Source organism: Balaenoptera physalus (assembly GCF_965194825.1).
Source record: "Balaenoptera physalus genome assembly, chromosome: 2".
Classification (NCBI taxonomy): domain Eukaryota; kingdom Metazoa; phylum Chordata; class Mammalia; order Artiodactyla; family Balaenopteridae; genus Balaenoptera; species Balaenoptera physalus.
In genome coordinates, this window is record NC_138883.1 from 14,394,030 (window position 1) to 14,407,757 (window position 13,728).

Genomic DNA, 13,728 nt, shown 5'->3' on the forward strand with positions numbered 1-13,728 from the left:
CTTAGTTGCTCCGTGGCATGTGTGATCTTCCTGGACCAGGGTTCAAACCTGTGTCCCCTGCATTGGCAGGAGGATTCTTAACCACTGCGCCACCAGGGAAGCCCTGAACTCTTTTCTGACACTAGAAATTAGTTCCCATTTTTAGAATATTATATAAATGGAATCACACAATATATACTCTTTTTTTGGTCTGGCTTCTTTTACTCAGTCTAATTACTTTGAGATTTATTCATGATATAGGGTGTATCAGTAGTTTATCCCTTTTTAATTGCTGAGTAGTATTTCATTTTATTGATGTGCAACAGTTGACTTATCCATTCACATGTCGATGGACATTTGGGTTGTTTTCAGGTTTTGGCTGTTGCTAACAAAGCTGCTCTGCACATTCAGGTACAAGTCTTTGAATGGATATGTGCTTTTTCTTTTGGGTAAACAGGAGTAGAATGAATGACTAGATTATATGGTAGGTGTAGGTTTAATTTTTTTAAGAAACTGCCCAACTTTTCCAAAGTATTTTCATTCCCACCAGCAGTGAGTGAGAATTCCAGTTGCTCTACATCTTCATCAGCACTTGGTCTTTGTAAATTGAGCCATTCTTTAAGGTATGCAGTGGTTATCTCATTGTGGTTTCCAGTCATATTTTCCTGACGACCAGTGATATTGAAAATCTTTTCATGTGCTTATTTTTCATCTCTGTATCTTCTTTAGTGAGGTGTCTGTTCAAGTGTTTTGCCCATTTTTTATTATGTTGTTTACTTTCTTATTATTGAGTTTTGAGAATTCTTTATGTGTTGTTTTATCAGGTATATGCTTTGCAACAGTTTTCTTCTAGTCTGTGGCTTGTCTTTTAGTCTCTTAACAGTGTCTTTTGAAGAGTAGAAGTTTTTAAAATGTGTTTTCTTTGGATAAATTTTCAGAAATAGGATTAAAAGGTCAAAAACATCTTCTGTGTGTGTGTGGTTCTAGTTACCTCTTGTCAGACCACTTTGGGAAAAGTATGAAACACTGTTGTTGAATAATAGTATGTTCCCTGGGGGCTTGCCAACTCTGGTCTTTATCAGTTGTATTTGTTTGCTATTTTGGTAAGTATAAAGTGTTACATCACAGTTTTATTGCACTCCACTCACCTGGCAAGTTGAACATTTACTTAAATTTGGTATAGTTAAAATTTTTTCTTTTGTAACTTTTGGCCATTTATAACTGGAAAATTTGAGTTATTCTTACAGATTTGTAGGAGCTTCCCTCATAATTTAGATGCGTAAACACGTGCAATATTTATCACAAATGTTTTCGTATCAATATTTACCTTTTATCTTAGTTTTACCTCCCCACCCCAGCTGCCACTTATTTATAATTTCTCCTATTTCTTAAATAGTAAATCTAAATGGCCACTTGGGATAAACAGATTATTCTGTTTTGTTCTAAATTTGGGAAATTGCATGTTAAATTTTTCTTTACTATAATTTTATTATGGTTTGTAATATGTAGTAAGAGTCTAAGTTTATATACCTTAATATTATTAAGGAATAACCTCAGAAGTTCTCTTTTCTGTTGCACTCAGATTGTCATATATTAAATTCCCATGTAACTTATGCCCTATACCTAAATTCTTTACTTTGTTCCATAGATTTCTGAAGTCAGCAGCCTACTTTCAGTGTGGGTTGCTTTATGACATAATCTGGTATTTCCTAAGACAAGTTCCCCTTTATTGTCCAAATTAATCTCTGAGATGATTTTTAGAATTTTTTATATAACAAATTATCCTGCTGTTATTTGAAAATGTATTAAATATATAAATTAACTTGAAGTATTGCCACGTTTACAGATTTTTGTTTATTTTTTCTTCTACAAAATGTTTGTAATTTTATTTGTATTGGACTGATATATCCCACCTTAGGTTAGTTACCTCAATAAATGTACATTAAGTACAGATATATTTTGTCCTTGTTGTAAGAGAAATCTGTTTTCAAAACAAAAATATTAATCATTGTTACCATTAAAAAGGAATGCTTTTGTTATTGGCATATGTTTTATGTGGCAAATTATTTTATTTGAATTATTTTATTTCTAAAATTCTTAGTAGATTCCTTTGAGTTTGCTGGGTTATATAATCATGACTTCAGCAATTAGTGATGTTCCTTTCCTATTAATTTTTCTTACTTGTTTTTCCTGCCTTATCACCATGGCAAGACCTTCTAATAATTTATTAAATAACATGTACAATGAAGAGTATCTTTGTTTTGACTTTGCTTTTAGGAAACATGCCACTAATATCTGTATATCCACTAAGAACAATATCATTAAGGCTTTTGTTTAGTTTTCACAAATTCAAAATCAAGCGTGTATGTTATATTTTACAGAATTCCCCTTGAAGCCTTCTAATATACAACTAATTATGCATGCCAGCAAAGTATGTGAAGGGTAAATTAACTATATTATAAAAAGAATGTATTTCTTTCTGGTTACTTTCCATTTTGCTTCACAAATTTTTCATCTTTTACTCTGAATTTTGAGAGACTTTAGCATTCATTCATCTTGTTGCTCAGGCTCCTGTAGACTTCACGTTCTCTCTGGTCTCAGCTCTGTCTCTAACCTGTTCCTTCAACTTTCCCCTTGATTTTAATTTTTCCAGTTAGACGCTCTATCAAATCAGTCAAAACTCTAATCTTCACGATGCTCCAGGAGCACTCACTGTCCTCTAATAGTTTATCTCCTCACCATTGCTCAAAACTCAAGTTTACAGCTATCTATGTAGCATTAATTAAAAAGTATTTTATAATGAAATTCCTCTAATTTTGATGCCAGTGCTTCTCTTAAACTCAGATTTTGCCAAGGGCTCTTAAGTACAACCCAGCATCTGTGGGAGAAAAACCTAATTAAGAACTTTAATGGAAAATTTTCAGATGTACACTCACTGCATAATTTTGAAGCACTAACTTTTTGAAATGTTTTTGTGCTTTCTTTTCCCAGCCCTGAATTAGTGGAATGTTCTGTGGCGCTCTGGGGAGGACACTCAATGTGATGTCATGGCCTAGGGCATTCCAGGTCCAGGTCTTATTCAGCCCGTAATTCTGCACGGCTGTGAAAAGCTTGGCTGATTGTACAACAAAGTCATCCTAATCCCAGAGTTTATCCCATATTCCCACATACAGTGAGAACAGTCTAGGAGTTGGAAATGAGTCCCGGAGTCTTGCTTCTAGTACTACATGCAGTGTGTATGTAGCTTTGAGCTGTTTGTATTCTACAACTTGGCTTTTCTTTCTATGTAAAATAGGATCCATGTGGATTTCTGACAAAGGTCTTCATGATCTCAGAAAGCACAGAATTATTATTAGCTGGGCATGGGACTGTGCAATGAATCAAGAGACCTGGTTTTCTGGCCTAATTTTGCTAGCTGGATAGGTAACTTTAGGAAAGTTGCTTTATGCTTCTGAGCCTCAATTTCCTCATCCATAAAATGGCAAGAGTGGTTTGGAAAAAAAAAAAAAAAGAGTGGGTTGGGTGATTTCGAAAGTCTCTAAAAAGAAAAAGTGCCTACATGCCCTTATTCTGGGGAGAGGGTGGGAATTTGGAAGTATGATGGGCAGGTTAGACCCCGCCTCCATCCCAGGGTCCCAGAGCCCGTGGGGCTGACAGGCGGCAGATCTGAAGTCCTCATCGCAGCAGCCCACTTCACTGGGCGGGGCGGGGGGCAGGGGTAGGGGTGCAGAGAAGCGACAGGGAAGAAAAGAAGACATGAAACGTTCCCACCTCAGGGTGTTTGTTCTGTACGGTCCTCCAGAGATGAGAACACCAAGCGCGAAGTTCAGACTCGTTTTATCCCTGCGGTTTGATTCAAACTAAGAAAAGGGTTCTGTTTGTTTTCCCTCCCCACTGGGAGCTGTTTTCAGTAAAACTTCCATACGCGGGATATATTTATTGCTAAAGAGTGTCAAGTGTGCCGAATAGTCAGACCATGCAGTCACAGAAAGAAAACTGCAGCGGAGGAATGTGCGCCCAGACGGCGGCACCCGGGACCCTCCTTCGAACACACTTGTTTCTTGAACAGTTCTGTCCGTAACATCTTTCCTTTCATTCCTTTCTTATAAACTCAAATAAGCCCTCGAAGTGCTAAATGTTTTTCCTTTGTTGGCCATCACTCGCAGCATGATTTTATCAACCATGAATTTTCCCTTAGCTCACAGTTGCATGCAGGGGGAAGCTGGCAAAATAGAGAAGAGGTGGTTGTGTGTGTCGGGGGTGGGGGGGGTGCGCTTGTGCGTGTGTATGGCGGGGAAGAGATCTGGTTACAAAAGTAACAAATGCTCCTTGTACAATATTTTGGAAATAGAGAAAGGTAAGAAAAAGAGAATAAAAACCAACCACATTCCTAGCAAATCAAAGATAACTGTTGTTAATATTTCGGTATTTAGTCTTTCTTGTTCCTCTCCGTGTTTTTGTTAAATGAGTTTTAGATCCCATGCTTTTCAATCATTTTGCCGTTTTCACTTTATAAATAACCCTACAGTCAACATATTTGTCCACACTTTTAAGTTATTTCCTTAGGAGAGGTTCCTAGATGTGGGAAGACCATACTGGGTAGTATGAACTTATTTTTTCATTTTTAGGACTCCTGATTCTTCTTACCAAATTGCCTAATTAACAAATGTGACTGCCTCTTGCAGCACCCGCCCCTCTGTGCTCTCACTGATGATTGAATGTTATTTATTTTTCAAATCTTTGATAATCTAATAGGTGGAAAACAGTATCTCATTTTTGGTTCTGTTTCCCTGATTGCTAGTAATATTGAACATTTTCACATGTTAATTAGCTCTTTCTATTCCCTCTTCTGTGAATTATCTATCCGTGTCATTTACCTCTTTTCAATGATGAGCATATTTACCTGTTTCTATTTTTATCACAACTATTATTCCCAGTGTGCTGTTTTCCTTTTATTTTATGATGATTTTTTGATCTGCAAAGCTTTAAGTTTTCATATATTCAAACCTGTGATCTTTTCCTTTGCAATTTTTTCCCACTGCTTTTATACTGAGAAAGTTTTCCTCATCTAGAGGCCAGGTTAATATCCACTTCCATTCTCTTGGTTGCTTTGAATTTTAAGATTGTTTAGTGCTTTGGAATTTAGTTGGGTACTTAGCGTGGGGTGATGATCTAAACATTTTTGTTTCCAAATTGCAAGCCGGTTTTCCCCTTATCATCTGCTAGATAACCCCTATTTATATATAATGTCTTGATTATCATATTCTATATTAAGTTCTTTTACATCCTAGGGGACCTTTCCAGGCTGTGATCTACTCTCTTCCCTTATTCTTACACCAAGGACACACTTTTCCCCCCACCCAGTTCTTATAATATGTTCTAAAATCTGGTATTTCTTGTTTTCAAATTGTTCTCAGCTCTTCCTGCCTGTTTATTTTCCAGATGAATGGTAGAGTCATTTTTGCGGAGTTCGAAAAACCTCCCTGTGGGGTTCCGATGAAAACTGTGTTCAACTTATAAATTAATTGGGAAGAATTTGGCATCTTTACAACGTTCAGTCTTCCCATCCAGGAACACACATATGGACATTTTTAAATATCCTTTTGTAAGTCTCCATGGAATTTTGTAGTTTTCTTTATATAAATTCAACACATTTCTTATTAAGGTATTTAAAGATAATTTTATATATGGGGTACGTTTTTTAATGGAATCTTTTCCCCCTTTAGTTTAGATCCACTATTTTTAATATCACTTTTTCCCGAGTGACTGCCAAGTACTGACAGGAATCTAAGGGAAAAGCATATTTGTTTCTTTTCAAGCTTATAAACTCAGATTTAGAAGTAGAACCGACCTTAAATAAAACTTGTTTTTACATATGATAAAACTGGGGTCGTGAAAAGTCAAATTTCTTTACAGATCATGTAACTTATTAGAAAAGTAGCTAAATAGCTGAATACTTCCAAATGTCCATATTCTTTGTGTTGAGGACATATGAAACTTAACTATCCAGAACAGAACTCAAGACCTCCCCCCTTGTATTAATTTCCTATGGCTGCTGTAACGAATTACCCCAGACTTAGTGACTTAACACACATTTGTTAGCTTTCCATACTAGAGGTTAGAAATCCAAAATGGGCCTCCCTGGGCCAAAATCAAGATGTCAGCTGGGCTGCATTACATCTAGAGGCTCTAGGGGAAAATCCATTTCCTCTCCTTTTCCAGCTTCTGGAGGCCACCTGCATCCCTTGGCTCATGGCACCTTCCTCCGTTTTCAAAGCCAGCAGCTTAGCACCTTCCAGTCTCTCTCTGACTCATTACTGAGTCTTCTACTTACTTCCCTCTTCCACCTTTAAAGATCCTTGAGATTACATTGGGCCCACCTGGATAATCTAGGATAATCTCCCATTTTAAGGTCAGTGGCCTTAATTCCATCTACAACCCTGTCCCCCTTTTCCCATGGAACACAGCCATACGTTCCAGGGATTAGGACATGGACATCTTTGGAAGGCCGTTATTCTGCCTCCTCAGCAAGGATGAACTTTCAAAATGTATACTTAAGCACATTAGCCCTCTCCTTGAAGCACTTTGGCAGCTTCCCATAGCTCTTTGGATGATAACCAGAATCCTTAAGTGGCCCACCAGGTCCTGAGCAGTTTCATTCCATTCATCCTCAGCCTCACTGGGCTCCGTGCTCATCCCCACTCTGTACTCTGGCCACATTGCTTCTCCCAGTTCCTTGAATGTACTTGCTATCTCTTGCCATGAGGCCCTTGTGCATGCCGTCCCCTCTGCTGGGCAATTCGTCCCTGCCCTGTACTTCACCGCCTTCTGTCTCTCCTCCAGGGTACTTAGCACACTGGTGCTTCTACTTTCTTGTAGAATTATTTAATTCTCTCCCTGGCTGAACTAAAAGCTGCAAGGGACTCTATTTCTTTTCTGCTCACCCCTACATCTTCAGAACCTAATGCACCTGGTCCATAGTGGCTCTTAGTGTGTGTCTGATGAATAAGTAAATGAACTCAAGAATCTATTTCTCTTTTAGTGAATGTGTTCATTGACACAGCTATAAAAGCAAAAAGACTGGGGCATTTCAAAAGTCCAGCAAATAAGTAAATTATTATAATTCCCTTTGATAAAATCATATACAGCCATTAAAAATGGAAATAATAAAGACTATAACAATGGGGGAAATGTTTATAGCACATTTAAAAGAGAAGAATACAGAATTTCTTACCCTAATCAGAAAGAAAAGTGCCACAATGATCATAGAAACTGGTTTAAGATCATGGGATGGTAAGTGATATTTCTTTTCTCCCATTTCCAAACTCTCCTATTCACATGTTCATATACACAGCACATGTTTCTTGAATGCCAGTGTGGGTGTCAGGCACTGCGTCAAGTCTCAGAACAGCACAGTGAACAACATGTATGTGGTCTCTGCCTACTGCAAGTTTACAGTCAAGTGAGGAGGAAAACTAGTAATAATATAACACAGGTGGTCCAGTATTCACAGACTATCACTGTATTTGAGAAAACATGGACTCCTTTACCACATGTGCACCATAGGCTAAGGAAAGCGTTTGTAGTTTGGGTTCATCATCATCAGGGCACTAAAAATTTTAATTGAGGGGGAAAATTGTAGGAATAGACCCATTTCGTTTAGTCTTTAGGCTTTGAAGGAGATTTCCTAAATTGTCTTTCCAGCCCTTAATCACCACCTTCCAAGACGTAGACTGTACACCCTACAAGGAAAACACCTGGGGAGGTGATGAACTTTTCCTGGTTACCTTAGTTCAACCACAGCAAAAAGATGTGTGCAGGTGGCCACGAGGTCACCACTGATGCCTGCTCAACGCAAACTCGTTCCCAAACAGTCGGTGCGTCCTCTGCACCCAATTCGAGGAAACTGGAAAAACAGTTTTCCCAACATAAATTTTCTTGTTTTCATCTTCTCATATTTATGTACTCTATGACTGTGCCTCTGTGCTTGAGCATACTGTAAATACTTAATTGGTTTCATAAATATCCTGAAATAGCCTCGTTGAGTTGTTACTAGAAGGGCACAAACATTTTACCTCACTTAGCCAGCACAGATCAACACTTAGTATCTTTAATGATGATCGGGATCTTTTCTGGTGGCTGAAATACTCCGTCATCAGTGATGTGGCCCTGCCTGTGGGCAGGAGAGACTAGGTAATGGGTAGAAGACGTCATGCTGGTTGGGACCAGTAATTTGAACCCCTGAAATCGGTACTGCTGTGGCCGTTTATGGGAGAGTCCAGTTTCTTCCCAAGGCTAAGAAGGGCCCCAGCCCTAACCCCCAACACACTCCTAATGTCCCTTGGTGATTTACGCATTACTGAAACCCTCCTTGAGCCAGCTTCTGTTCTCAGCCTGAGACCTCCGAAGACTCTCACCAACCCTCCCACCCACTCAGAAGGCAAATGTCATGCCAGCTTCCGGCACTGTGGTCACCCCGCTGGAGAGTGAGTCTCAGTGCTGAGCGGGAGGGGAGAGGCCCGTCAGGATTGGAACAGGGGGATGTCATGTATTTTGTGAGACGTCATTAAGCGGGGTGCATCCCCTCTTCTTCCCCCATCCCCATACCAACCTTGGGAATTATTAGTTCAGGGATAGAAAAGGAGTCCTGTTTTCTAGCTGTTGTGTGAAGAAGCCCTTCCAGGTTTCAGTCCTAAAATATCCCCTCTGCAGTTGCACTTGGAGCCCCTTGGTCTTAGCCTAGGATTTGATTAATTTGGCCATGTTCATTCTCTTTGCATTTCATAATTTTCTAAACACTTGCCATATGCCCTCTGAACTTTCATCTCTTTCCACTGAAATTCTGTTTCGACTGAAATTCTAAAAAAGCTCTCGTGGTTATTCCATTTGCTGTGACTTTGTGATTATAGGTGGGCTTTATTAATAGGCTACTTCTGATAATCTGAGGGAATTGTTTCATTATGAAGTGTTATTCATTTTTTATGTTGCTTATTATTGTCCACAGACCCAGAGGTTTTAAATGCTGAGAGTATGCTGTAAACAAAAACATAAATAATTTATTGTAATTATGAAGTAAGGCCAGATTTTCTATTGGCTCAGTGATGCATATCATTGAGAACTGGCCTGAGATATAAAATCTTATTTTCCCATGTGGATTATTTAAAACTACAGTGTAAGCAGTTAAAAATCTTAATTTTTATAAATTCCTGTACTCTCATTTAATGCAAAAAAAAAAAAAAAAACACCCTGACTTGATAGAATTTTAAAATATTGTTCCTCTACCAAGCTATATAGAGTTAATCCCTTGGATTACTGTGAGTCTCTGCTAACACAGTATGAGAATATCTTTCAGGATCTGGCTGTGCCACAGTCCCTGGGGTGACTGTCAGGTCCTGTACACTCCTTTGAAATGTGAGTGCTTTTAATTAGATGGAGCAATGGATATTCTTTGTTTCTATATTATTATATTATTATCCTTCTGTTGCCAGAACTCCCAGTTCCGTCTAATTGCAAGGGAGGCTGGAAAATGTGGTTTAGCTACGTTCTCAGGAAGAGAAGGAAATAAGTTTTGTTGAACACATAGCAGGCTCTGCCATAGAAACAGACCCCAGCCATTCCCAAATGGATAAATGGATAGTCAATGATCCCAGCTCCTTTTCCTACCAACCTGTTTATCCCCACCAATTTGAAATGCTTCTTTTGACCTTTGCTGAATTCCTGTGTGTGTGTGTGTGTGTGTGTGTGTGTATGTGGATGCTGTTCTCATTCATTAATTCCTGGCCCATAATCACACTGAGGCTTTATATTTTGTTTTTATATCATTATTATTTTTTTGAAAAAGATGTTCTTCTGGCACATTTATCCAGATAAACTTTAGATTCAATTTATCTAGTTTTCTAAAAAAGGAAAGCACAAATAAGCAAACAAAAAATTCCACAGTCCCCCTATCATATATTATTAAAAATATATTCTACTCGAAAACATTATACTACTAGGGAAAATAAGCATTATCTGACAATTGGTGTTGTCTGACTCTGAGGAAGTATGCTTTTTTAAAAAGCAAGCTTCCTATCTGACAGTGGCTAACAGCATTATTAACAGGGCATTTATAAATGGCTCGATGTTTATAGTTCATATTTCAACTTCAACTCTATTTGTTGCATTAGCAAAATGAAGCTTATTAAGCTTAATTCTTTTAGTCCGTCTCTCCAAGCATCTGAACCCCCTAATACTCAGCTTTCTTGTCTGGAAGTATGTAATCTTTCCTACATTACACTTGAAAGTTCAGCTCATTCCTAAACCTCCAATCAAGGATATGAACTTGTTGCTTTCAGAGAGGCCACATCTGTTCATGGAGCCATTACGCCATCAGTTAAAGTGGTCAGAGTTCATTTTATTGCCTCCTTTGTGGAAGAACTTGTAGTGTAAAAGCATGTGTTATTGAAAACATAATTTTCCTCATCATTATGCTTTCTTTCTAGCCAGATCATAACCTGCTAGAAATCTATTGAGCGTAGAGTGAAAAGCTCTTCAAAATAGCTGTTCTTAAGAGATTAAATGATTGCCATCTCTGTCCCATTTCTGTTATCTCATAATCAAGTTCAAGATGATACTAGATATCTCAGCTAAAGTGATTATATATTTGAAATAGAAATGGCTTTATCTCCATTCATATTTCATACTATTGTAGGCATGATCATTTTTTTTCCCATTTACATTTATATATGTTTATAGTTCCTTACAACTGTCTGTGGGTTAAAGACTCAAACTACTTTTTAAAGGCTAAAAATAGCTAACGGGGGTTGGCTTGCCTTTTTAGACTTTCGGTACAAAGACACTAGTTGTAGATTAAGAGCCAGCATAGATTCATCAAAATGTACAGCTGTATCAAATCTTAGCAACCATAGCCGAGCAGCTTGACCAGTGAGAAGCTTGAGATTCACAGCTGCTGAGACACTTGCCCAGGGTCACCTAGCCTCGCCAAGACGAAAGCTCACTCCTAGGCCTTTTCTGGTGGATCACACTGCCTCCCTGTTGTATTCAGAGTAGGCCTCTTACACAGATATGGCGTAGGGAGAGAACAGAGGACCTAGTGACCCAAAAGTACAGGAACCAGATTTTTTATGATTAGTCCAAAGAGGCTCACTTTTGTTTTTGTTCTTTATCCTTAAAGCTGTCTGATCCATGCTATTTTCTTCCATCACAATTTCTCTTCCAGAGATTCAAACTGAGAAAAAAGATCATGTCACTATTTATTAGCAGTTCTGCTAAAACACTTGATAGAGAAGGAATATGAAACTCTTTGCCAGAAATGAGACTTTGGGCTATATGTTGATTGCATTTATCCACATGCACGCAAGTAGTCAATAATCAGGCGTACTGAAAGTACATTCTTTCCTCCTTTTAAAATATCTCTAGCTTTACATAAGACTCCTCATTTTAAAAACCTAGTAAATAGGAAAAAGTGAGTCATTATTTATGGTTAATCACTTTTGCCAGCTGTGACTGCATTTCACATCCATTTTTCTTTTTCTTGGACTGGAGAATCTATCCTGTCACTCTTTAGGGAAAAACCATATCGGTCCCATCAATACCTTCTTTCAGCACATAATCACAGTTAAGCCACTGTAAACAAAGATTTTTGTTGGATTACAGCAAGAAAGTAACTTCTTTAGAATGCAGAACTGTGGAGAATAATCCAGAATCTTGAGATAGCACCTAAAAGAAAAATCTGAGTTATTTTAGGGTTTCTTTCAAAATAGAATAATTATTTCAAAAATATTGAATTTATGAGTGTCTACTCTATGTCTACCAAATTCCAGATATTATAAGGTTTAGAAAAGATTTCAGATGGGATGCCTGGCATGTCAGGACACTTTTATTTGCAAGTACCAGGAAATCCATTTCATACTTCCTTTAACAACCCAGGGGATTTGTTGGATCAGGTGACTAAGAGTTTTGAAATCGGGCATGCTTCACGCCTGGTTGATCAGGCTCCAATTCACTCTAATTTTTCTGATTCTTCCCTTCCCTGTGTATAGCTCCATTTTCAGGCTGATAATTGACAATGAAAAGCAGGTGCAAACATTTTTGGATCAATGGCTCATAGAACTGTTGTGGACTTTGTACTCTTGTGGTAGGAAGAGGACCACTGTAATATCGTGTCACCTCTGCATCCCAGCTGAAAGAGCTTCTCCTTTCTCAGCTCGCAAACGAAATTCCCAGGCTTCATTATGGTTGACCCAGCTCTTTACCCATCAGCAGTGGTCAGAGGAGGAATGCCATGTACTAATTAACCAGCGAATCTTTAAACCAGTCACCACACTAAGGAGAGTGGGATTAAATCGGTTGGCTTAGGCCAGTGGGATCCCGCTTCTGGAGCTTGGGGTGGGGACCCATCCACCCAAATCACACAGCTGCTGAGTAGCACAGGGGATGGGGGCATAGATGCTGGGGAAGTAGCTGACAGCATCCACTGTGTCTTTCGTCTCGTAGGCTGAGCCTGATCCTAATGAGGCCGAAGTTTTGCCTGGCTTGTGTCATTCTTTGTTCCTGGCCATCCTTTTATCCTCCACGGTTCATCCTAAATGGCCAATTCCGCCACCTGCCCACAGCCAGTCCATAGCGGTACCTCTGCATCCAAGTGGCAGAAGAAGTCTCTTGTATTGAGGAATATACTGTCCTCACCTAAAGTCTAATAATACCATTTATTGTTGGCAGGCTAGATAGTATTAAGTAAGACATGCATATGATACGATGAAGAGAATGCTGCTCTCTTTTTCTGGTTGACGTTGGCATTTCAACTGCCTGGAACTTCAAACTTCAGAGCTCTTCTTAAAGGGAATATTTAATTTGCTCTAAAAATCATTTTCCAAATAGAAGAAACTGATCTGTTTCAATAGTGAGTTCCCTTTTACTTGAATGAGAATCTGATGTGACATGCTGTTGATGATGGCAATTTAAATGCCCCGTGAGAACTTCATCTCTCAAAATAAACTTTTCACTGTGTCAGCCTGGGGTCTCTCTGAAAGCAGAGCTTTGGATGAGGGCTTGCACTGCAGGTTGCTTGTTTGGGGCACAACCTTGGTGTGCAAGAGCGGAACAGGTAATGAAAGCAAACCGGCGCAAGGACCTCTTACCGCGGTTGTTACTTCTGTGAGTGACTCAGTCCCACCAGAACCTCCCATGAGCCAAGAGAACAACCTTAGAGGGACCGAGGGAAAGTGGTTATCCATTGACGCCTGTCCCCTCATTGGTCAAGGGTCACCTATGGGGCGTTAACTCCTTTTTTCATACTTCCGGGCTGTAAGGGTGAGGCCCCGCCCAGGTGATTCCAGGCAATCCCAGGTGAACAGCAGGAGGTACCTGGGGACGCGGGGCACCCCCAGCAAAGGCTGGAGCAAAAGATGGGTGGCAAGTGTGTGAGGCGCGAAGGGGGTGCAACACACACTAAAGAGAAGGCGTCTGCCAGAGCCATGTAGGAACCTGCAAAGGACCAGGAACCAGCTACGTGGCTCTTCTGTCTTTCCTGGGTGTCTGAATGGCTTTTCTTTCTTTCTTTCTTTCTTTCTTTCTTTCTTTTTTTTTAACATCTTTATTGGAGTATAATTTCTTTACAATGGTGTGTTCGTTTCTGCTTTATAACAACACGTCTCTAAAAAGGTAAAATTAATAAACACATCACCGACTGAATTGCTGTCTAGCCCTGCAGGACTCTCATCAACAAAGAGGCAAGCACGCCAGTGGGGA

At 39.2% G+C, this 13,728-nt stretch overlaps 1 protein-coding gene and 1 long non-coding RNA gene across 13 annotated transcripts in view; one reads left to right on the forward strand and one right to left on the reverse strand.

Moving 5' to 3' along the window:
• EFCAB11 (EF-hand calcium binding domain 11) overlaps nt 1-13,728 on the forward strand; it is a 228,639-nt gene that overhangs the window by 120,125 nt on the left and 94,786 nt on the right. The window contains exon 6 of one of the 12 annotated variants that reach the window (XM_082451447.1): nt 7,684-13,560. The exons of 10 other annotated variants lie outside the window; for them this stretch is intronic. In XM_082451447.1, the coding sequence (XP_082307573.1) occupies nt 7,684-7,690 (7 nt within the window). In that variant the 3' untranslated portion in view covers nt 7,691-13,560. Of the gene's footprint in view, nt 1-2,970; nt 7,094-7,683; nt 13,561-13,728 lie in introns of those variants that run through there. One more of the 12 variants, XM_082451440.1, reaches the window with a different exon arrangement.
• Nucleotides 1-13,728, reverse strand: part of LOC309655783 — a 39,732-nt gene that overhangs the window by 16,876 nt on the left and 9,128 nt on the right. The window lies entirely within an intron of this gene.